A 24656-nucleotide genomic window follows, 5' to 3' on the forward strand; every position below is an offset into this window, starting at 1 on the left:
ATAAAAGGAGGCTGAGGGGAGACCTTCTGGCTCTCTACAGCTCTCTAAAAGTAGGTTGGAGCCAGGTGGGAGTTGGTCTCTTCTCCCAAGGAACAACTGATACCACAAAAGGAAATTATCTCAGGATGCAGCAGGGGAGGTTTAAGTTGGGCATGAGGAACAATTTCATTCCCTTGAGGGTTGTCAAGGTCTGGCTGATGCTGCCCAGGGCAGTGGTGGAATCCCCATCCCTGAAGGGGTTTCAAAACCCTGTAGATATGATGCTGAGGGATATGGTTTAGTGGTGACCTGGCAGTGCTGGGTTAATTGTTGGATTTGATCATCTTGAAGGTCTCTTCCACCCCAAATGATGCTGTAATTCTGAAGACAGTGGTTGGCATAGGTATTTCTAAGGTCCTTTCCAACCTGAGCAATTCTATGATTTTATCAGTGCTAAGAGTGCATCCCAAGTTGCACAAACATTCAAGCAGCAATGAGCAAGTGCTTCCAGCACTCTGATATTTACTGTCAGCAAGATGAAAGCAAATGAAACAAGCAAGACATTCCCAGAGCAGACATGAAGGGTCTGCAGCTCTGCTCTCCACAGCGGCTGCTCTGCTCCTCAGCAGGTTCCCTGTACAGCCAGCAGCGATGCAGCTATGGTGACCTAGAAAATGAATGGCTTCACTTTAAAGAAGTAATAAAAAGTCACCTGGTACCTGTAAACCAGAGAGGAACTTGTTCAAGCTTGCTATTTGAAAGATTAAAGTTCCCACATTCCTTTTATTTCCAGTCTACAAATGTCTGTGGTCCCAGTCGGCTGATAATGAGAAAGTCTCTTCAAACAGCCTGGAGCAAGTCACTTCTCTCTGGTCACTGTTTGGCTTCATTGTATTTCTAACTTCTGGTTTCATTCAGCAGTTGACAGGGTCAGAAGTAGCCACAAATATTTTATGTGCAGGTAGGAGGGATTTCTGTGAAGCTTGCATGGTCAATGCCTCCAAATTTTCTATCCTAGAATTTTCTATCCATGCTGTATCACACTTCTCATGACCCTTCACATACAGATATGCAGCAGATAGGTAAAGGCAGAAATGAAAAGGGATAGATTTTATTGCCTTTCTCACCAAAAAAAAAAAAAAGTCATACCTGTTCTAAGTTAATTTACTTGATGTGCTGGATCATTTCCCAAGAAGAGCAATACAGCTGGTGAAGGGTCTGCAGAACAGGTCTGGTGAGAAGCAGCTGAGGGAACTAGGGTTTTTCAGGTTGGAGAAAAAGAGGCTGAGGGGAAACCTGGCTCCCTACAACTCCCTGAAAGAAGGTTGGAGCCAGGTGGGGGTTGGTCTCCTTTCACAACTGATGGGACAACAGGAGAAAACATTAAGTTGTACCAGCAAATGTTTGGTTTGGATATGGTAGAAGATGCTTTATAGCTGGCCTTGTTGATTTGGCCTGAATTACAGGGTTTTAACACTGGGAATCATTTCAGGGCCATAATAATCCTTTGACATGAAGATGACACAGAAGCCACCTACATGATAAGGTTTATGTTTAAAACCAGATAGCCCTGACAGAGGTGAGGCATTGGAACAGGCTGCCCAGGGGGGTGATGGAGTCACTGTCCATGGAGGTGTTAAAAAAAAATCTGTGGACATAGCACTTCAGGACAGGATTTAATGGCCATGGTGGTGTTGGGTTGACAGTTGGACTGAATGATCTTAGAGGTCTTTTCCAACCTGAACAATTCTATATTTCTATGGTTGCTGGGCAAAATGATTAAGGAGTAGCCAGTGGATTTCTGTAGTTCAAATAAGGTGAATATTGAATAGGAGTTTGCCTTCTGTACTGTGGAGATAGATGATGGCAACCTTCATCTTGGCTGATCCCTGGCAGAGTGGGCAGCAGATAGAGGGAAGGGAGTCTACCCCTCTGCTGCACTATGCTGAGACCCCACCTACAGTGCCAGGGCCAGTTCTGGAGTCCTCAGCACAGCAGAGACATGGACCTGTTGGAGTGGGGCCAGAGAAGGCCACAGCAATGATGGGAGGTCTGGAAGCCCTCTGCTGTGAGGCTACGCTGAGAGAGTTGGGCTTCTTGAGCCTGGAAAAGAGAAGACTCCAGGGAGACCTTCTGGTGGCCTTTTAGTGCTTCAGAGGGCCAAAGAGAAAGCTGGGGACAGACTTTTGAGCATGCCCTGTTGTGACAGAAAAAGGCGTGATGGTTTGAAGTAAAAGAGGGAGATTCAGACTGGAGTGAAGGAAGAAATGTTTTATACTGAGGGCGGTGAGACCCTGGCCCATTTTGCCCGGAGACATGGTGGAAGCTGCATCCCTAGGACCATTCCAAGTCAGGTTGTTTGGGGCTCTGAGCAACCCACTCTACAGTCTCAAGCTGCGACAGGGGAGGTTTAGATTCGAGGTGAGGAGAAAGTTCTTCACCGAGCGAGTTGTTCATCATTGGAATGTGCTGCCCAGGGAGGTGGTGGAGTCACCATCCCTGGAGGCGTTCAAGAGGAGATTGGACGTGGCACTTGGTGCCATGGTCTAGTCATGAGGTCTGTTGATATGTTGGACTTGATGATCCTCGAGGTCTCTTCCAACCTTAGTTATACTGTGATACTGTGATACTTGCAGATGCCCCTGATGACTGCAGTGGGGGTTGGATTAGATGACCTTTAAAGGTCCCTTCCAATTCAAACCAGTCTGGAGTTTTAGAAGAAGTGTTTGCCCAGGAACTGAGCAGTTATATTACATATGGTTAACTGCAAAAGAAAATTCTTTTATTCAGGAAAATCAATTCTGGTAGTTGTTATAAATTGTAAAGAAATTCCTTTCAAGGCCACTGCAGTTTTTCATAGGGGCGTACAGTAGATTAATTAACGCTGCATCCAGTTGTCATTAGTTAAAGAGATGCTTGCCTGACTTTTGGAGTCAATGAAGAAATTCACTCTTGCAATCAATATGCTGAGCACAATGGGCTAAGGAGGTGTTTATTTGTTAGAAACATAACTGTGCATATAAGCAATCAATATTTAATCATCCCATAGGATTAATTTCTCAGGAAATCTATGTGTTGAAGTCTTTTGGAGAATAGAGTGTTCCTCAACAGCAGGCACAGAAGAAATACCTTCTTGTTGACAGCTCAGAGATTGTTTCAGCCTGCTGCGATAAAATAACAGCCACAGTTCTCCAATCCCCTTCCTCTGATGTCAGGGAAATGCATTTTGTTTTTCTGCCAGCTTTAGGGAACAAGGAGTTCTCAAAATTCAAAGGTAAGCAAGACAAAGAAGGATGCTGGAGAGAGATAGAGGTCTCTTCTCCTGAGGCACAAGTGATAGGATAATATGGCCTGAACTTGTGCCCGGAGAGGAAAAAAGTCTTTCCTGAAAGAGTGGTCAGGCATTGGAACAGGCTGCTCAGGGAGATGGTGGAATCACTGGCCCTGGAGGTGTTCAAGAAATGTGTGGACATGGCACACTGAGGCCATAGTTTAATGGCCATGGTGCTGTTGGGTTGATGGTTGGACTCAATCTTCTTTTCTAACCAAAAGAACTCTGTGACTCTATGATTCTATGAAATTACCTCGAGCTGACCTGGGGTAGGTTTAGGTTGGGCATGAGGGACAATTTTTTCCCAAAAGGATTGTCAAAGCCTGGCCTAGGTTGCCTAGAGCAGTATTGGAGTCCTCATTTCTGGAGGGGTTTGAAAGCCATGTAGATGTGGTGCTGGGGGATATACCTTAGTGGTGACCTGGCAGTGCTGGGTTAATCATTGCACTTGATCATCCTGAAGGTCTCTGACAATCAAACAATGTTGTGGTTCTAAAGACAGATCCAGGCAGGTTTTTTGTAAGTGGCAAGAGTAATAATATGATGGGAAATGGCTTCAAGTTACACCAAGGGAGGTTTAGATTGGAAAAAAGCTTCTCAAAGATTGGAACAGGCTTCCCCTGGGAGATTATTGATCCCCATCCCAGGAGGTGTTTCAAAGAGGCAGAAAAGTGGTGGTGAGGGACATGGTTTAGCACCAGACTTGGCAGAGTGAGAGAAGGGTGGTACTGCATGATCTTAAAGGCCATTTCCAAACAAAATTATTCCATGATTCTATGTACTAGGTGAGAACTTCAGCATGCTGACAGGTGTAGCAAGCTGAGTGGAACATCTCATGCCAGCTTCACTGCATCTCTGCAGTTATTTTAGGATGCATGGTAAATATTTAATAATCTTTGTCTTCTGCTGGTAATGTCTGTATTAAGGTAGAGTGTCTGCAAGGCAGAGTGTCTGCAAGTCATATTGCAAGTCACTCTGCTGCATAGTAATCCATAGATTCATAGAATGGTTTGGATTGGAAGGGATCTTAAAGATCATCCAGTTCCAACCCCACTGCCATTGGCAGGGACACCTCCTACAGCCAGGTTCCTCAAGGCCCTGTACAACCTTGGGTCACGAATCTTAAGCTCATTCATAGCCAGCCTATTCCTTTCTCACTCATCAACAGAGTGCAAACTACATTTCAGCTCTTTCATGTGCTTCAAATTATGTCCCAAATGAAAACTGGGAAACATAGTTGCTTCTAATGAGGAGATAGAACCCCGCTCATGGAGCTTTGGCTGCCTGTGATTTGGTGTGAACAGAGAAGGATGGGCAGTTGGCAGCAAGGGTGGCTTTGGGGATGACAGTTTTGCTTGCGGCCTATCATCAGAGCATCTCTGTGAGGAGGTTTTTTAGCCTGGAAAAGAGTGGCCTGGGAGGGGCTGTTCTCAATGCTCAGCAAGAGCTAAAGGGTGAGGGGCATCTGCAACTACAGCAGGTTGCTCAGAGCCCCAAACAACCTGTCTTGGAATGGTTCCAGGGATGGAGCATCCACCACTTTTCTGGGCAACCTGGCACCGGGTCTCACTACCCTCAGTATAAGAAGTGTCTTCCTTCTCTCCAGTCTGAATCTCCATCTTTTGGTTTAAAACAACACCCCTTGTCCTGTCACAATGTATTCTTGTGGGATGTGCCTCTCCATCTCACTCATAAGGTAGGGGGTGGAGGTCAAGAGGATGAGGCCAGACCCAATGTCAGTGGTGCCCAGTGACAGGACAAAGGGCACCAGGCACAAACTGGAAGCCAGGAGGTTCCATCTGAAGAGGAGAAGGAGAAACTTGTTTGGTGTGAGGGTGCTGGAGCCCTGCAGCAGGCTGCCCAGAGAGGCTGTGGAGTCTCCTTCTCTGGAGAGATTCCAAACCCACCTGGCCTTTGTGATCCTGGACAAGCTGCTGTGAATGACCCTGCTTTAGCAGGGGCATTGGACTGCATGATCCCCCAGAGGTCCTTTCCAGCCCCAACTATGCTGGGATTCTTTGTTCTGTCTCTTTCAGAATTGTTCATGAATTTGTTAATTCAGGGATGTTTCTGTTCTTTCTTTATCCATCCCTGGAGGGGAGGAAGAAACGTGTGGGCACGGCACTTTGGGAAATAGTTTAATGGCCATGGACATCTTCGTTTGACAGTTGGACTCCATGATCTGGGATGTTTTTTCTAACCAAAACAGTTCTGTGATTCTGTAAATCACCTGCAATTTTTACAGATCTATGTCTTCTCTCCTTCATTTCTAATGTGATGTGGTGCTTTGAGCCTCACCTGGGATTTAAGAGCTCAGATGGGGGGGCAAGACTGAGAATCCCTCCCCAACTTCCTCCCCCTCCTCTAAGAAAAAAAAGGAAAGAAAGGGGGATAAGGAAAAAAAGGAGGAGGTAAATCTACCAAGAAATAATTTGGAGTTGGTTTGGAAGTAGAGAGGTAAGGTTTTCTTTACACAATATCTATCTATCTATCTATCTATCTATCTATCTATCTATCTATCTATAACAATAACAGGCAGGGTTCACAAGGGTAAGGAACAAAGATGGATAGGGAGAATATACAAAACCAACAGTCCTTTGAAGATGCAGCAGGGAGAAATGATGAGGCCCAACCACATGGTAGAGAACCAGGAAGCCAGCAGCGACTCTCTTAGTCCTTTTGTCCCAGCAAGGCAGAAGTAAAAGAGAGCAAATGGCTGCAGTGTCTTCCTTTTTATAGGCTTGCTGGACAGGGAGGGGGAGTGGAAAGACTAACTCAGTTTCCCAAGGGGAAAACCCCACTCTGTGGAGAGCAGGGCTCTCACAAGCCCTCCCCCCCTGCTTTCAGGATGGGCATAACTCATCACCTGTGAAGACAATATCTGTCACAAAAGCTCTGATATTTGCATACTTCTTTTTGATTTTAGGCTGGACAACAGCGTTGGTGGGAACAGGAAATTACTGTGAATGGAAACATCCAAAAGGGAGAATTAATCACCTACAACCTGACAGAGCTGATCAAACCTGAGGCCTATGAAGTCCGCCTAACACCCATCACCAGATTTGGAGAAGGGGACTCAACTATTCGGGTCATCAAGTATAGTGGTAAGAAGACTTTCATGGTCACACAAGTGCACTGAGATGTTTGGTCATGATACAGGGTGTGTTTGTCATGGCTTGTTGTGGTGGTTTGAGCTTTAACTGGGACTTAAGAGCTCAGATGGGGGCCAGGCTGAGAATCCCTCCCCCCTCCCCTTTCCCAATAGAGAGGAAAAGAAAGGAAAGGAGCAAATCCACCAAGAAATAATTTGGATTCAGCTTGGAAGTAGAGAGGTAAAGAATTTTCTTTAAACAGTACACATATATATATATATGTAACAATAGCAGGTAGGGTTCACAAGGGTAAGGAACAAGGATGGATGGGAAAAAAGAAATATGAAATACAAACCCAGTCCTTTGCAAAGGCATGGGTACAGCAGGGAGGACCATGTGGCAGAGAAGCAGGGGAACCAGCGGCAGTCCTTGTCCAGGCAAAAGGCAGGGGGCCAAGAGAGCTAATGGCTGCAGTATCTCCTTTTTATAGCCTTGCTGAGCAGGGAGGGGGAGTGGAACAGACTAATTTAGTTTCCCAGGGGGAAAACACCCTCCAGGGAGGGCAAAAGCTCTCACAAGCCCTCTCCCCTCTGCTTCCAGGATGGGCATAGCCCATCACACTTGTGCTGTGTGAACTGATGGATAACGGTGGAAGGGACAAGTGGAGGCATTTGGGAAGAAGCTTTCTGGGTAAAAACAAAAGTGAGCCTAAAGGAAGAGATATTTCAATGGGGAGGGAGGGAAGTTTCCACCATAAGAAGATCCACAATGACAAAAAAATAATTAAATATGTAATTTTGAAGAGTCAAAATGCAAAAGCATATCAAAATTCTGGTGAAATGAAGAAAACAAAAATAGAACAAATTAGTGTTGGCTTCATGAAATAAGTCATTTCAAGAGTTTATTTCTGGTTTGGATGCTTTGAAGGGCAATGAGTTTTGGAGCAATAGACACAAGTAGTCTCTGAAGGTGTCAGATCAGTGTTGTGATATCATCAAAAGACTTTAATTTTCCCCCAGAAGGAGGAGATTTTTTTCAGGTTTTATTTGAATACTTGAATGTTTTTATTTGGAAGTTGTATTTTTATGCTTTATTTTATTCCTTTGAGTGATGTTCCTAGTCCTGTGCAAATGGATAAGGACATTTATTCCTTTTCCCCCAAAAAGGTCATACCATGACAAAGGTTTGTCCACATGAACAAGAAAAAATAGAGGCTGTAAAACCTTCCTTTCAATCTCCCAGCATAACCAGGAATTAATTTCTAGAGCTCTGTAAAATCCCTCAGAATACATTGCTTAAGGTAATTATTTAGTGAATAGCTCCCTCACTTTTGGGGTTTTCTTCTCCAAATATAACAATGAATGGGCAAGAGGTACCTTAGGGGGAGATAGCTCTGCCAATGGTACCATTATGCAGGTTGCAAAGGGAACCTGGTGTGTCCGAGAGGTTTTGTCATTGAAGAAGGGACATGTGTGGAAGGGAGATGTTTGTGAATGTGGAGTCATGGGAGGATTAATGGAAGTATGAGTTCAGACTTTTGAGACAGACTTTTTTAGTAGGACTATAGTGACAGGATAAGGGGTGATGGTTTAAACTAAAAGAGAGAGATTCAGACTAGAGGAAACAAAGACATTTTTGATGCTGAGGGTGGCAAGACACTGGCCCAGGTTGCCCAGAGCAACCCTGGAACCATTCCAGGTCAGATTATCTGGGGCTCTGAACAACCTGATCTACTTGAATCTGTCCTTGTTTGACTAGATGACCTTAAAAGGTCCTTTCCAACCCAAACCATTCTGTAATTCTATCTTGAGGAACATTGCCAATCCCACAGGACAAAAGCCAGGTGACTCAGAGGTCAGGTCATAGCCAGTCAATAGGTCCAGTAGCTCCAGGAACTGGATCCACCAGTAATAAGTGCTGTACAGATAACTAATAGAGCCCAGAAAGGAAACCACACAGAACAGAAAACCCAGAAACAACCTACAGATCAAGAATGACTTTCAAAACTCATTATCCAAATAATTTCAAGTAGTGAAGAAATCTGAAAGCATTTGAAATGCTTTGTACAGCACATGTGCAACTCTTCATGGTCAGTCATTATAGAATCATACAGTCATAGAATTGTTTGGGTTGGAAAAGCCTTCTAAGATCATTGGGTCCAACCTTCAACCCAACACTACCATAGGTATCAAAACACCTCCCAAAGTGCCATGTCCACAGGTTTCTTGAACACCTTCAGGGATGGTGAACCCACCACAGCAGCCCACCTGGGCAGCCTGTTCCAGTGTCTGACCACTCCTGCAGCAAAGAAATTGTTCCTAATATCCAACCCAAACCTCCCGTGGTACAGTTTCAGGCCATTTCTTCTTGTTCTATCACCTGATACTAGGAAGAAAAGACCAACCCCCACCTTCCTCCAACCTCCTTTCAGGGAATTGCAGAGAGCAAGGAGGTCTCCCCTCAGCCTCCTTTTCACCAGTTCTCTCTGCTGCTTCTTACCAGACTTGTTCTTCAGACCTTTCACCATCTTTATTGCTGGTGAAGTAAAATGTATCATGCATCTCAGCATGATGAATCATGAGACTCCATCTCCTCATAAATGGTTTTCATCTGTATTAATATCAAGAGGAAAAAAATGAGATTAAAGTATCACAAAGCTCATTTCTAGAGAACACTTTGGAACATTTCACTAAATGCAAGATCTGCTGAATCTTTGGTTTTTTCCTGTTACAGGAAAGTGTTTCCAAAGACTACATTGCCCAAAGCTCATGAGAACAAAAACTCAATTATGAAAAGGTCTTGTTTGCTAAATCTATTTGCTAAATCTATGAATCTGGAAATTAGGATATTAGGAAGAAATTCTTTACAGTGAGAATGGTGAAACACTGAAACAGGTTGCCCAGGCAGGTTGTGATTGCCCCCTCCCTGGAGGTGCTCAGTGCAAGGGCGGACAGGATCTTGGGCAACCAGAACTAGTGGAAGGTGTTCCTGCCCATGGCATGGGTGTTGGAACTAGATGACTTTTAAGGTCCCTTCCAATCCAAACCATTCTATGATAACAAAAATGAGGTACTTCCCATTGGATTTTGGCTCCTTGTTGGACCTTTTGACCCTAATACGTGTCTATTTGCTGATACTAGCTCCCCATATGTACTAAAGAAATACCCCAGGGTCTTTCTGAATCTCATCAGGAGCAAAAGCTTCATTCAGACACAAGATCAGGCTGTTTGGGGCTCTGAGCAACCTGCTCTTGTTGCAGCTGTCCCTGATGATTGCAGGAGGATTAGAATTCATGACTTTTAAAGGCCCTTTCCAACCCAAACCATTCTATGATTTGGGATTTCTCTGCAGCAATCCCAATATCTCCATAATGTTTGTGACAGGAAGACTTATATCCTCCCAGCCAGACAGTCACTGTCCTCTTCTGTGGACCTTAAAAGATTTCCCATGTCTCTTAAATACTTACCAGTCCTCCCACAAAGACTGAGCCCCCACTACTTAGGTTGCTCAATCACTGATGGTCTGTTTTGGTGGTGGTCATACCCTGGCGAGTCTCAGGTTGATTGAGGTCTTGGTTGTTGCTCACAATCATGCTGAGCTTGAGGTTTTAGTGGAAAATGCTGAAATTTGCATTTCTAGCCCCTGGCTGGCAGGAAGAATGCTCCCATGCAGCAGAAACCGTTCTGCTCAGATCTGCCATTAGCACTAACATGACCAACATCCTGTTTCAAACATGCTGATGAGGAGCCAACCCAGCATCAGCGAGCCAGGAGAGGGAAAGACATTACCTCATGCCCTAGATGGAAAGATGCTTTCGATGAAAAAAATCATTAAATCATTTTGTTTGGGAAAGACCTTTAAGATCATTGGGTCCAAATGTTGAGCTAACATCACCATTAAGCCCAGCCATTAAACCATGTCCCCAAGTGCCATGTCCCCACATTTCTTGAACACCTCCAGGAATGGTGACTTCACCATCTCCCTGGGCACAGAATCACAGAATTGATATGGTCAGTAAAGACTTTCAAGATCATGAAGTGCAATCATGATCTGGCTTCACCACAGTCACTACAACACCATACCCTTGAGCACCATGTCTAGACAGTTTTGTATGCATGCAGGGATGGTGATTCAACCATTTCCCTGGGCAGCCTATTCCAGACTTTGAGAATCCTTTTGGCATAGAACCTTTTTCATAATCATAGAATCACAGAATAGTGGAGGTTGCAAGGGAGTTCTGGAGATCATCTACTCCAACCCCCCTGCTAAAGCAGCGTCACCCACAGCAGCTTGCCCAGGATCACAATGATCAAGTGGCTTTGGAATCTCTCTAGAGAAGAAGAATCCACAATCTTTTTGAGTAGCCTGATCCAAGTCTCCACCACCTCAGACCAAACAAGTTTTTCCTCATATTGAGGTGAAACTTTCTGTGTTTCAGTTTGTGCCCTTTGTCCCTTGTCCCTTTTGCCTTTTTGGTCACAAGGGGACATGGCTGGATCATGGATACCTTATTGTCCACCAGGACTCTAATGTCCTTCTCCATGGCACTGCTTTTTAGCAGGCCAACCTTTCACCTATACTGGTGCAGGGGGCTGTTCCTCCCCAGGAGCAGGACTCTGCACTTACCTTTGTTGCATCTCATGAGGTTCCCCTTTGCCCAGCTCTCCAGGCTGTCCAGGTCTGGCTGAATGGCCACACAGCCTTCAGGTGTATCAAACAATGTCTAACCCAAACCTCCTCAGGCATAACATGATGCCAATTCCTCTTGTCCTATCAGCTGTAACTTGTGAGAAGAGAGAGCTGCTGCCAAATCCACATCTTCAGGAGCCAGATGCTAATCCATCAAGTAACTTCCCCTTGGAGAGGGATCCCAAAACCATTGAGGTTTTGTGTACTGGAAAGATGCATTTTCTTTTTTTATCTCAGCGCTCATCTGGTGACTGTAGTGTCAGCAAACTGTATCCCAAACTGTTTCCAGGATCATTTTGAAGATGTTATGGCTTGGACTGTAAAATAATGGTGACATAATGATTGTGCAGATCTGAGCCTTGCAATCAGAGATGCTGGAATAATGGAAAAGCAGTTACTGGGCTGGTGGGATGCACAGCAGAGGCTTTCATCAATTTCACCAGGAAGTAATTATAAGCAATATAAAGAAAATAAAAGACATCATCATGTAAATGGGTCTTAAAAACACAGCTAAGATAATTTTTTACATTTTTTTCCCTCCCATTATATAGTTGTGGGGTTTTTTTCTTTTTAATTGTGAGACCTCAGGCAAGGAGGAAAACATTTTGGTGTCCATAAATTCGGTGGGATTTTGTGCGTGGCTTGTGCCTCTGTGTGTTCGGTTTTGATCCATGCTCCAGCAGTCTCAGCCCTTCTCCTGCTCCCTCTCCTCTGCCCTAGTGAGTCCTGGGTCCAGTTCTGGGCTCCCCAGTTCAAGATAGACAGGGAACTACTGGAGAGAGCCCAGTGGAGACTACAGAGAAGATGAAGGGCTAGGAACACCTCTGTGTGGAGGAAATGCTGAGAGACCTGGGGCTGTTGAGGCTGGAGAAGAGGAGCCCCAGAGGGGATCTTCTCAATACTTAAGCAAATGCTAAAGGACCTGTCTGGGGCAAGAGGATGGGGCCAGACTCTTGTCAGTGGTGCCCAGTGACAGGACAAGGGAGAACAGGCACAAACTGGAACTCAGGAGATTCCATCTGAGTAGGAGGAGAAACTTGGTTGGTGTGAGGGTGCTGGAGGCCTGGAACAGGCTGCCCAGAGGGGTCTCCTTCTCTGGAGAGATTTTAAACCCTTGTGGACATTGTGATGCTGCACAAGCTGCTGTGGGTGCCCCTGCTATAGCAGGGCAGGGTTAGACTGGATGATCTTCAGAGGTCCCTTCCAAGCCCCACCATGCTGGGACTCTCTGATTTTCTGCCATCTCTAGTGTATTGATTGTGTCTACTGCCACACTGGAAAAAAGACAGAATCACAGATTAGTTTCAGTTGGAAAAACCCTCTCAGATCATTGAGTCCCACCATCAGATGGTTTGTCCAGACTTCTTGCAGCAGATGAAGCAACCTCTGGACATGTCTATATTTCTCCAATGACTTTAGAGACCCTGCAATGGCACTCTTAGTTCACTAAAAGGAAGCCAGATCAATTTTACCTGTGAAGTCATTTTGATTTGGTTCCACTCCTGTTTGTGATGCAGAGCACGTCACCTTCCCAATTAAACACTGCCCCTGGAGATTAACCTGGAAATTGTTAATATATAAATCCAGCAACTTCCAATGTTCTGACCTGCTGGTAGCCACCTGAATGTCCAAACTAAAGGGACTATTAAAGCAGGAACACTTCAGTAATAAGCTCTTTACAACATCCTCTGCCATCTCAAGTGGGAGCTGTAAACAGACAATAAAAACTCCTCAGTATCCAAGCCCATGAATCCAAAACTTAACCCATGGCTCTAGGATTTGAAAGGGAAATCCCTCACCTGCCATGGATTATTTTCTCCTCCAGAAGCTGAAAGGATGGGAGAAAAGAACAATCTGCACAGTAGGAGTGACATTGATAATTACAGCCAGACATCATTTGACAAGTTCTTTGGTATACACATATGTTCCTCTGCTCCTAAGCACAGTCTGCTGAATAAATACAAGCAGAGCAATTTAAGTAGCACTAATGAGTGTTTTGTAGGCTAATACAAACCAGATATGTCTGGTAGTAACAACAGATACGTCTCATAGTAGCAGTTTAAATATTATCTCTATTGCTTTACATAAATCTGTGTCAGCCTATTTGGAATAAACAGGCTGTGCAGTCCTCCAGCTCATTGAATTATAGAGGGCTTGATGTTAGAAGGGACCTCTAAAGGTCATGTATTCCAAACCCCAAACAGTCAGCAGGACATCCCCAGCTAGATAGGTTGCTCACAGCATCACAGAATGCGTTTGCCAGGGTCACCTTCCACTAAACCAGGTTGCTCAAGGCCCCATCCAAGCTGGCCCTATCCAAACTGGCCTTGAACACCTCCAGGGAGGGTGTATCCACAATGTGCCTGGACAACCTGGAGCCTTCTCTTCTCCAGGCTGAACGACCCCAAATCCCACTGCCTATCCCCATAGCGGACGTGCTTCAGCCCTCTGATCATCTTTGTGGCCTTCTCTGGACCCTCTCCAATTGTTCCATGTCCTTCTTGTGTTGGAAACACCAGAACTGGACACAGTACTCTGGATGGGGTCTCAAGGGCCGAGCAGAGGGGCCAAATCACCTCCCTAGTCCTGCTGGTCATACTTCTTTTGATGCAGCCAAGGACACAATTGCCTTCTGGGCCGCAGGTGACCATTGCTGGTTCATGTCGAGTTTATCATCAACTGACACCCCTAAGTCCTCCTCAAGGCTGCTGCTTAGATATTTTTTAAAGTTAAACAGCAACTAAAGAAGCAAATTTTAGCATCTTTCTGAGATGAAAGTCAACAAGCCAAGGTTCCTTTTATTGGTGCCCTTCAGTGGTAGATAGATGATGGTGGCCACTTGCTTTGTGGTCCAGCTTGTGTGTTTTCATGTGGGGGTTAGCCACTACTGGGATTCTGTGTGGGAGAAGAGTCTCTAATCATGCTTATTATTTATTGCTTTTGCTGTTATTATTGCATTTCTAGCTCCAGAAAAAAAAAAAAAATAGAGGCATGAAATTGGCACCAAATAGGGCTTAAATTATAGGATTTCTAAGTTTGTATGGACACATTTCCAGCATTATCCAGTGTTGTAGTGATACAGGATAATTGCTATGATGGGAGGAAGAAAGCCTTCTCCTAATAGAGGAACAATATATACAGTGAAAATAGCTTTTTTTTTTTCCTGTGCAAACCAAGTGCTTAGAGGGATGGACTTTGGGTCTTAATTAAAGCTTTTAGGTGCTGCTAGTAATTATCACAAATAACCAGCTTCCAGTGGTAAAAAAGGAAAAAACAACCATCTAGCATTCTACTTACCTCAGCCTTTTGCTTTTTGCCATCCAGAACATTCAATTTCTAGCTGTGTGTTTAGAAGTGGGACATAAAATTGCAGCTTCTGAAGGCCACCTCATTGTAAGCTGGACATGTCTTTGTTGGGAAGGGCAAGAAAGGTGGGGACAGCCTATAAAAAAGATGGAGGCAGACATTTGAGCAGAGCATGCTGTGACAGAAGAAGGAGGGAGATTCAGACTGGAGAGAAGGGAGAAATGTTTCACAATGAAGGTGAAGAGACCCTGATCCAGGTTGTCCCACCCCTGAAACCATCCCATGTCAGGTTGTTTTGGGGCTCTGAGCAACTTGCTGTAGTTACAGATGTCCCTGCTGACTGCAGGGGGATTGGGCAAGACGACCTTTTAAGGCCCCTTCCAGCCCAAACCATTCTGTGTTCCTATGGTCTCAGTATCTTCCAGACCTGTGTCACATCATACTGTTGGACTTCTGAGCACACCAGTAGTGCAGGAAACATGCATTCCCTGCATGAGGTCTGCTTCCTGTGCCAGTACTCTGCAGAGAGGCTCAACCGAGTTCTGAAACCTTTCCTAAAGAGATTAACTCACAGCCCACATGTTTCTCCTCTGACATGCACATACAGACCACCAAAAAGTAAAATCATCCAACAAACTGAAATTCCAGGAAGTTTTATTCTTTATTTGCTGGAGGAAGGGAAGGAAGATAAGGAATCACATGGTTTGACCCTAAATAGGCTAAAATGTTTCCTGCAACTTTGTTCTCCACCCAAGATTCTCCAGCAGGAAAACTTTTATTACAGCACAAGCCAGGATCTGCTGAGCAGAGTAGTGATAACCCTCCCAGGTGCAGAGATTTTCCAGACATTTCACATCCAGCCTAGGGAATTTATTCCCTCAATCATCTGTTAATTTATCTTTATTTATTTCCCTTTACCCAAGTTGCCCCTTGTCCTGTCACTGGGCACCACTAACAAGAGTGTGGGCCCATCTTCTTGCTCCCCCCAGCCTTTAGCTCTTGCTGAGCATTGAGAAGATCTCATCTCAGGCTGCTCTTCTCCAGGCTCAACAGCTTCAGGTCTGTCAGCCTTTCCTCCTTACAGAGATTCTCCTGTCCCCTCTCTCTGCTGCACTCTCTTCAGTAGTTTCCTGTCTCTCTTGAAATGGGGAACACAGAGGTGGCCTCAAGACTCCAGATATGGCCTCCCTAGGGCAAAGTAGAGGGGAAGGAGAGCCTCCCTCAACCTGCTGGCCACACTCTTCATGCATCCCGGAAGACCAATTGCCTTCTTGGCAATGAGGACACATCACAGGTTCATGGTGACCTTGCTGTCCACCAGCACTCCCAGGTTCTTCCCCATGGAGATGCTTCCCAGCAGGTCAGCCCTCACCTGTACTGGTGCAGAGGGGTATTCCTCCCCAGGTGCAGGACCCTACTCTTGCTGTTGTTGAACCTCATGAGGTTTTTTTGTTGCTGTTCCTATGCTATGTTCAGAGCCAGGAACTCTTGGTTGGTGACCTCAGTCGCAGTTTCTGTGACTAGATTCCATCTGAAGTTTTCAGAGCAGCTCTAAATTAGCAGCTCTGTCATTTTATCTTCCCATCTCTGAAACAAGTGAACGATGATTTGCCCCGTGCAGTCTTCTTAAGGAACTCAGTCATTACATTGTATTAGATAAACCTCATAGCTTCTGCTAACAAATTACCTTCCATTCTCCAAGAAACATTCATTTTTGTGAAATCCTTGAGTGATTGGACTGGGAAGGCGGTGGAATTGCTGGGGAACTACATTTACTGATGCTTGATTTGTAACTAAAGGCAGGGGCTTTTTATGGAAGCTATCATCAGTGTGTAACCTTGAGTCAGGCTGTTGAGATTGCTCACAGCAGAGAGGAAAAAAAAAAGGCTTTGTGCCAAGTAGGCCTCAGCTCACACTGATTGACAAAAGCAGAAAAAAACAAATTAAAGCAGTTAGAATGAACTCAGGAGATGTCATCAGCTGGGAGAAAAACCCGCCAAAGCCTAACAAGAAACTCCAGAAAGCTCGTTCTTCCAAGTCATGCAGAATGGTGCTACAAAGCAGTTCTTAATAGCTGAGAAGGAATAACCCCTGCACCAGTAACAGGTGACCTGATGGAAAGCAGATCTGTGGAGAAGGACCTGGGAGTGCTGGTGGACAATAAGGTCCCCATAAGCCAGCAATGTATCCTCATGGTCAAGGGGTCCAATGGTCTCCGGGGTTGCAAGGAGAAGAGTGTGGCCATCAGGTCAATGGAGGGCTTTTTCCCCCTCTACTCTTCTGTAGTGAGGCCACATCTGAAGGACTTGGTCCAGTTCTATACTCCCCAGTTCAAGAGAGGCAGGGAACTATCAGAGAGAGTCCAGTGTAGGCTACAGAGATGCTGAGGGGCCTGGAGCATCTCTGTGAGGATGAAAGGCTGAGAGACCTGGGGCTGTTGAGGCTGGAGAAGAGCTGCCTGAAAGCAGGACCTGTGGGGGCCAAGGATGGGACCCCCCAGAAGATGGGGGTCTCATCAGTAGTGCCCAGGGATAGGACAAGGGGAAACAGGCACAAACTGGAACCCATAAGGTTCCATCTGAACAGGAGGTGTGAGGGTGCTGGAGCCCTGCAACAGGCTGCTCAGAGAGGTTGTGGAGTCTGCCTCTCTGGGGAGATTCCACATCCGCCTGGGCATTATGATGCTGCACAAGCTGCTGTGTGTGACTCTGCTTTAGCAGAGGGGTTGGACTGGATGATCTCCAGAGGTCCCTTCCAACCCCCTACGATGGGATTCTGGGATTCCTTTGTCATCTTTTAAATTTCTCTGAAGTACAACCTCTTTAGAAGAGGGTTTATGTGCCTGAGGACTCTCATGTTTTTTTTCTTTGTTGTGTCTCTTGATCTAATAAGATCAAACCTCTTCTTGTGAAGTTGCTGTGCTGTTTTTCTGCTCCTTAAGGAGGAAATTGGGCACTTATATGAAGGATGCTAGTGCTTCCTGTTTCTTAAGACTCAAATGGACAAAGACATCTTAAATTGAAGATTGTTCGGTGAGCTAAGGGCTAACTCATGATGTTTCCTGGAACAACCCCGAAAGGAAATTTCAAGTCCAATGCTCTTCTGCTTTTGCTGATTTCATCCTTTCTGTAGTTTTTGTTGAAGTCCTGTGTGAAGATATCACTCTGTTGGCCAGCTGTCCCCATCCTTACCATACAGAATCAGATTCATTAAGGTTGGAAAAGACCTCTAAGATCATTGAGTCCAACCTTCACCATGCCTACACCAATGATTTAGACTTGGTGCTTAGTGACAGCACCTTGGCCCTCAAGGTACAGCTGCTATTGATGGATCTCACACATAGGATAATAGAATAGAATCAACAAGGTTGGAAAAGACCTCAAAGATCATCAAGTCCAACCTGTCACCCAACATCTCATGACTACTAAACCATGGCATCAAATGCCACGTCCAATCCCCTCTTAAATACCTCCAGAGATGGTGACTCAGCCACCTCCCTGGGCAGCACATTCCAATGGCTAACAACTCTCTCTGTGAAGAACTTTCTCCTCACCTCCAGCCTAAACTTCCCCTGGTGCAGCTTGAGACTGTGTCCTCTTGTTCTGGTGCTGGTTGCCTGGGAGAAGAGACCAACCCCCACCTGGCTACAACATCCCTTCTGGTAGTTGTAGACAGCAATAAGGTCTCCCCTGAGCCTCCTCTTCTCCAGGCTAAACAATCCCAGCTCCCTCAGCCTCTCCTCATAGGGCTTGTGCTCAAGGCCTCTCCCCAGCCTTGTTGCCCTTCTCTGGACACGTTCAAGTGTCTCGATGTCCTTCTTAAACCGAGGGGCCCAGAAATGGACACAGGACTCAAGGTGTAGCCTAACCAGTGCTGAGTACAGGGGCACAATGACTTCCCTGCTCCTGCTGGCCACACTATTCTTGATGCAGGCCAGGATGACATTGGCCTTCTTGGCCACCTGGGCACACTGCTGGCTCATGTTCAGCTGGCTGTCAATCAGTACCCCCAGGTCCCTTTCCGTTTGGCATCTCTCCAGCCACTCTGACCCCAGCCATGGGTAGGAGATGGTATCTCACTGAAATCCTTCCAGAGATTTCTGGGTTTCCAGAGAACCACAAAACTTACTCAAAAAAAGAAAGAAGTTGCCACGTTTTTTCCTTTTATCTTTTTTTTTAATTATTATTATTATTACTGCTCTCTTGGTGGTATAGGAGCTGTGATGATGGCCTTGATGGGGAGGAAGCCATGAGAAATTTGGGATATTCTGAATCTAGTTGGATTAGAGCTTCTTCCCAATGCTAATTATTTATTTTTTTCTCTCTGTCTTGCAGCTCCAGTAAATCCACACCTACGTAAGTATTTCTTTCTCTCTTTACATGTGAAGAATTGCCATGGCACCCCTTGGCCCTTACAGTTAATGACAGAATCACCAAGGTTGGAAGAGACCTCAAAGATCATCAAGTCCAACCTGTCACCACAGACCTCATGACTAAACCATGCCACCAAGTGCCACATCCAATCCCCTCCTGAACACATAAGTCAATGATAAACATTTCACTTTCAGTGGCAGCCCATGAATTTCAGGGACCACCTTACTTTTTGTCCAAGCTGGACTGGTGGCTAAAGGTCTCATTCCTCTTGTTCTGGAAGAGGAGATGGAGAAAAGATAAATTATAGCCTCATCTCACCCTTCCTACTGCCCAAATTGTTGTTCTAAAGGAAAATGTTAATGTTCTGGAAAAGCATCCATTTCTGGGCACTGCCCTTCAGGGTGGTGCTGTGGTGTAGTTATAAGAGTAGTTATAGTGCTGAAAGTTCCAATACTGTGTAGGAACTGTGCCTGCACCTCAATTATGGCAAGAATTTTGAAGGAAAAGTCAGTTTGTGAATGTTCTGACTTCATTTATTGTGTGTAAAAACTGCATTTGCAGTTCTTGAGTTGTTTTGGTACTTCCAAGGGCAATCAGAGGCTCACCTGTAGCTTTAAAACCAAAGGAAGATTTTATTTATTTATTTAATGTGGAGTGTATAGGAATCACAGAACTTATTTACACAGTGCAATCATAAAATGTTTTAGGTTGGAAGAGACCTTTCAAGGTCATCTAGTCCAACCCTCTTCAATCAGCAGGGACATCTGCAACTAGAGCAGGATGTTCAAAGCCCCAGTAAGCCTTGAATATCTCCAGGGATGGGAATTCCACCATCTGCCTGGGCAACCTATTCCACTATTTCACCACTCTCATAATAAAGAACTTCTGTGGACACCAAAAGCCTAATTGGGGTGTGAAAGATTCCCCAGAGACAGCTCTACAGGCATGACTGGAAATGTAAACTCTGTATAGTCACTCATGTGCTGATGCTTGGGCACAGAAATAAAGCAGAGTAAGAACAACTCCCACAGTTTGTTCTTCCACTTGTCCATGGGCACCTAATTTCCTTAATGTCTTGAACAGGAGACTGGGCAAGGCCAAGTGCCAGGTACTGCACTTGGGTCACAAAAACTCCATGAATTCTTCGAGCTTGGGGCAGAGTGGCTGGGAAGTGGCCTAGCAGAAAAGGACTTGGTGCTGCGGTTGACAGCCCGCTGAATATGAATCAGTCTATGCCCAGGTGGCCAAGAAGGCCACCAGCATCCTGGCCTGGATCAGCAATAATGTGGTCAGCAGGGGTAGGGAAGTGATTGTCCCCTGTACTGGGCACTGGTGAAGCCACACCTCAAGTACTGGGTTCAGTTTTGGGCCACTCACTTCAAGAAGGACATTGAGGTGCTGGAGTAGGTCCAGAGAAAGGCAACAAAGCTGGTGAAGGGTGCGGAGCACAGGTCTGCTGAGGAGCAGCTGAGGGAACTGAGGTTATTCAGCCTGGAGAGGAGGAGGCTGAGGGGAGACCTTCTAGCTTTCTACAACTCACTGAAAGGAGGTTAGAGTGAGGTGTTGGTTAGTCTCTTCCCTAGTATCAGATGATAGAACAAAAGGAAATGGCCTGATATTGTGTCAGGGAGGTATACATTGCACATGAGGAAAAGTTTCTTTGCTGAAAAAAGCAGTCAGTCATGGGAAGAGGCTGCCCAGTTCCAAGGAATTGGTGGAATTGCCATCCCTGGAGGTGTTCAAGAGACATGGCACTTTGGGACATGATTTTATGGCTATAGTGGTGTTGTGTTAATGATCGGACTTCATGATCTTGGAGGTATTTTCCAACCCAAACAGGTCTATGGTTTCACATCCCAGTAATAAAACCCTTCCTATCAGTCCCCAAATCTATCTGCTTCAGGATTTGCCTCCACACCACAGCAAATGTGTGTTTTACTGTCCCAACCTATTCTGCCATTATTCTTTCTTATTAACAACACATGGAAAGTTGAAACTCATTTGCAGAAGATTTTGAGCAATGCATCAATAATTAATCAGGGCTGAGTTCAAAGCTCGTGGGAGCTGATGGAACCATTTGCATTGACTGAAATGAGCAGTGGATGAGGCCTTTGCTAATTAATGTATTAAATATATACTCTGGGATGTTAAGACAAAAACCACCTTGCAATCCCAAGTGCTTCTCACCATCATCCTTTATGCTTTTAAGGTCTGAAACTGCCTGGTTTCAAAATATCTATAGCTTTAGTAGGCACATGGTGGAGTGGAGGTGGCTTCTGAGAAGCCCTTGTGGTAGGAAAGCTAAAGGGAGGGAGGACATCTCTGGCAACTCATTCATCATTTTCTTCATCTGCTTTCTAGATCTACCTCTTTCTGCACTAATGGTGATGGCAAACTTTGCCCACCAGCACTACAGGGTACCCAGCATAGCTTAGAATTGTGAATTATTAAGGCTGGAAAAGACCTCTAAGATCAGGGGCTATACCTGTCAACCCAATGCCACCATGTCCCAGCCTGCCACTTCTACAGGGTTTTTGAACATCTGCAAGGATAGGGTCTCCACCACTGCCCCGGGTAGCCTGTTCCAGGGTTTGACAACCATTTCACAGAAAAGATTGTTCCTCATGTCCAACCTAAACCTCCCTTGGCACAATTTCAGACTACTTCCTCTCATCCTCTTGCTTGATACTTGCAAGAAGAGACCAACCTCTACCTGGTTCAAGCTCTTTTTCAGGGAGTTACAGAAAACCAGAAGGTTTCTCCTCAGCCTCCTTTTCTCCAGGCTGAAGAACTCCTACCCAACTTGGGTGTCACCTGCAAACTGAGAGTATTCTTGATTCCCTCATCCAGATAATTGATAAAGATATTAAATGAACAGGTCAAGACCACTTGGGTCTATTTCATTGCTCCTACTTCTTGCATGAGGCACTTACTGTGCTAATTCTGGGGAACTATTTCCCTTTTGCCTGCCTTTTTTTTTAAGCAGTATTTGGTGTGAAGAATATTTAGCACTAACCTTTTCTAATGCTTTGCAGATGATGGAGTCCCACCTAAACACAGCATTTTCCCATTAAATAAATGTCACACTTTGACTTCCTTTTTCCATCAGGCCTGAATCTTTTTGATTTTACCTTTATTGTTTTTAAAGCTGGAAGAAAAATCTTATGTTCTGCTGATGTGGAGTTTCTTAATGAAGCTCTGAGGGCATGGGGAGACCTGCAAATGGAGCTTTCAAGGTACTGCAGGAGCTGTATCAGAAACTGCTGAATGGTCCAAAAATATTTAGATGTTAATTTTCTACAACTCCCTGAAAGGAGGCTGGAGCCAGGTTGGGATTGCTCTCTTCTTCTCCCAGGGAACAAGTTGTAGGATAGATTCACAGACTTCAGGAAATGCCCTCAACCATAGAACTGCTGAGGTTAGAAGAGAACATTCATAGAATCATAAAATGGTTTGGATTGGAAGGGACATTAAAGATCATTTACTTCCAACTCCCTGCCATGGGCATGGACACCTCCCACTAGACCAGGCTGATAATGGCCTTGTCCAACCTGGCACTGAACACATTCAGGGATGGGGCAAGATCATCAAAACCATCTGCTTGCCTGGAGCTCACAATCCCATCATTACTGCTCCCACCACTAAACCATGTCCCTCAGCAACACGTCCATGTATGTTTTAAACACCTCCAGGGATGGAGACCCCACTACCCTCCCGGGCAGCCTGTTTCAGGGCTTGACAGTCATTTCAAGTTGCACCAGTGCAGATTTAGGCTGGATATTAGGAAAAAAATTCTTTGCTGAAAGAGTGGTCAGGGATTGGAACAGGCTGCCCAGGGAGGTGGTGGAGTCACTGTCTCTGGAGGTGTTTGAGAAATGTATGGACTTGGGGACACAGAAACACAGAATTGTTTGGGTTTAAAAGGACCTTAAAGAGCATCTAGTACCAATTGCTGTGCCATTGTCAGGAATACCTTCCACTAGACCAGGCTGCTCAAGGCCTCATCCAACACGCCTGTGAACACTTCCAGTGAGGGGGCATCCATGATCTCCCTGGGCAACCTGTACCAGTGTCTCACCACCCTCACTGCAAAGAATCTTTTCCTACTATGGTTTAATGGCCACGGTAGTGTTGGTTTGATGGTCAGACTCAATGACCTTGAAGGTCTTTTCTAACCAAACCAATTCTCTGATTCTGGTTTGCAATGAAGATTTCAGGCTTGTTTTTCTTTTAGTCTGCAGCATTACCTGACTTTAACTAAGCTTCAGCCCAGCATCCTTGTCTAGTACTACATCTCCAAGCTAAGCTCCAGGTCCTTCTGTCTCTACTGATTTACAGTGAAGCTCCAGTGGCTTAAGAGGATTTATAGTTTACCAAAAAGCCCAAACCTGCAAACATTTATATACCTTCTTGCTGTAGCACAGATGAATAATCCCAGGATGCCTGGTGTTAGAGTTCCTCCTAACAATGAATATAAATTGCACCCCTCTAAAGGAGGTTGGATCTGACACGGTGTGCAGACAGCTGCCTTCTCCCTGGAGAAGAGAGACTTGCTTGTTTCCTCAGATAAATCAATTGACTTTGCTGGAAGAATAAACCCAGCAGGAGCTGTTCCTCTGCAGAAAATGAAGCTTTTGCACATTTTGCAACATGGGGCCTTATTCTGTTCTGAGATCAAAATGGAATGTTGAAGCTCTGATTTGGGAGATGGCCGGCTGGAGAGTTGAGCACAGAGGAATCTCATAGAGTTCAACCAGGGCAAGTGTAGGGTCCTGCAGCTGGAGGGGAAACAACTCCCTGCACCAGCATGGGTGAGGGGTGACCTACTGGAAAGCAGCTCTGTGGAGAAGGACCTGGGAGTGCTGGTGGACAATGTGCCCTCATGGCCAGGAAGGCCGAAGGTCTCCCAGAGTGCATGAAGAAGAGGTTATGCTCCTCTAATCTGCCCTAGTGAGGCCACATCTGGGTCCAACTCTGGGTTCCCAAGTTGAAGGTCTCTTCATGGAACTACTGGAGAGAGCCCAGTGGGAGCTCTGAAGGTGCTGAGGGCCTGGAGCATCTCTATGAGCAGGAAAGGCTGAGAGACCTGGAGCTGTTGAGCCTGGAGAAGAGCAACCCCACAGGGGATCTTCTCAATGCTCAGCAAGAGCTAAGGCATGGGGAGCAAGAGGATGAGGCCAGACTCTTGTCAGTGGTGCCCAGTGACAGGACAAGAGACAATGGTCACAAACTGGAACCCAAGAGGTTCCACGTGATGATGAGGAGAAACTTGCTTGGTGTGTGAGGGTGCTGTAGTCCTGGAGCAGGCTGTTCAGAGAGGTGGTGGAGTCTCCTCTGGAGAGATTCCAAACCCTTGTGGTCCTTGTGATCCTGGCCAAGATGCTGTGGGTACCCTGCTTTAGCAGGGGGATTGGAGTGGATGATCTCTGGAGGTCCCTTCCAAGCTCTACTGCTCTGTGATTCAGTGATTGAATGAGTAGATTCAGCCACTAAATTTGTGCTCGTTTTCTGTGTTGGCAGGAGAGTTCCACTGTGGGTTTGAGGATGGTAACATTTGCCTTTTCACCCAAGATGACACAGACAACTTTGACTGGACGAAACAAAGCACTGCCACTAGAGACACAAAATACACCCCAAACACAGGGCCCAACGCCGATCGCACTGGCTCCAAGGAAGGTAAGCTCCAGTTCCTTGCTGGGCCTTCAGCACTGCAACTGCTGTTGGATAAGAGACCTGTCAAGGACAAGCAACTCAACCAGCTTTGTTGGTTTTCCTGATCATTCCAAGACGGGCTTGAAGGACTCTTAGAAGATATTGCTGGTGCTGAGGCATGTAGCTGGTCCCAACACATAACTCACTAATGGTGCCATTAACCATCTTGTACCC

The 24656-nt window shown here is 45.5% G+C and overlaps 1 protein-coding gene across 3 annotated transcripts in view; it reads left to right on the forward strand.

Annotated features, from left to right (window-relative positions):
- Window positions 1-24656, forward strand: part of MDGA2 (MAM domain containing glycosylphosphatidylinositol anchor 2) — a 353148-nt gene that overhangs the window by 312880 nt on the left and 15612 nt on the right. For 2 of the 3 annotated variants that reach the window (XM_068166808.1, XM_068166811.1), the window contains 3 exons: window positions 6237-6414; window positions 18732-18752; window positions 24291-24446. In XM_068166808.1, the coding sequence (XP_068022909.1) occupies window positions 6237-6414; window positions 18732-18752; window positions 24291-24446 (355 nt within the window). The remainder of the gene's footprint in view (window positions 1-6236; window positions 6415-18731; window positions 18753-24290; window positions 24447-24656) is intronic. The other variant, XM_068166809.1, reaches the window with a different exon arrangement.

The sequence above is a fragment of the Melanerpes formicivorus genome, unplaced genomic scaffold (assembly GCF_026170545.1).
Source record: "Melanerpes formicivorus ecotype bairdi unplaced genomic scaffold, bMelFor1.0.p_v2 SCAF_107, whole genome shotgun sequence".
Taxonomy (NCBI): Eukaryota; Metazoa; Chordata; class Aves; order Piciformes; family Picidae; genus Melanerpes; species Melanerpes formicivorus.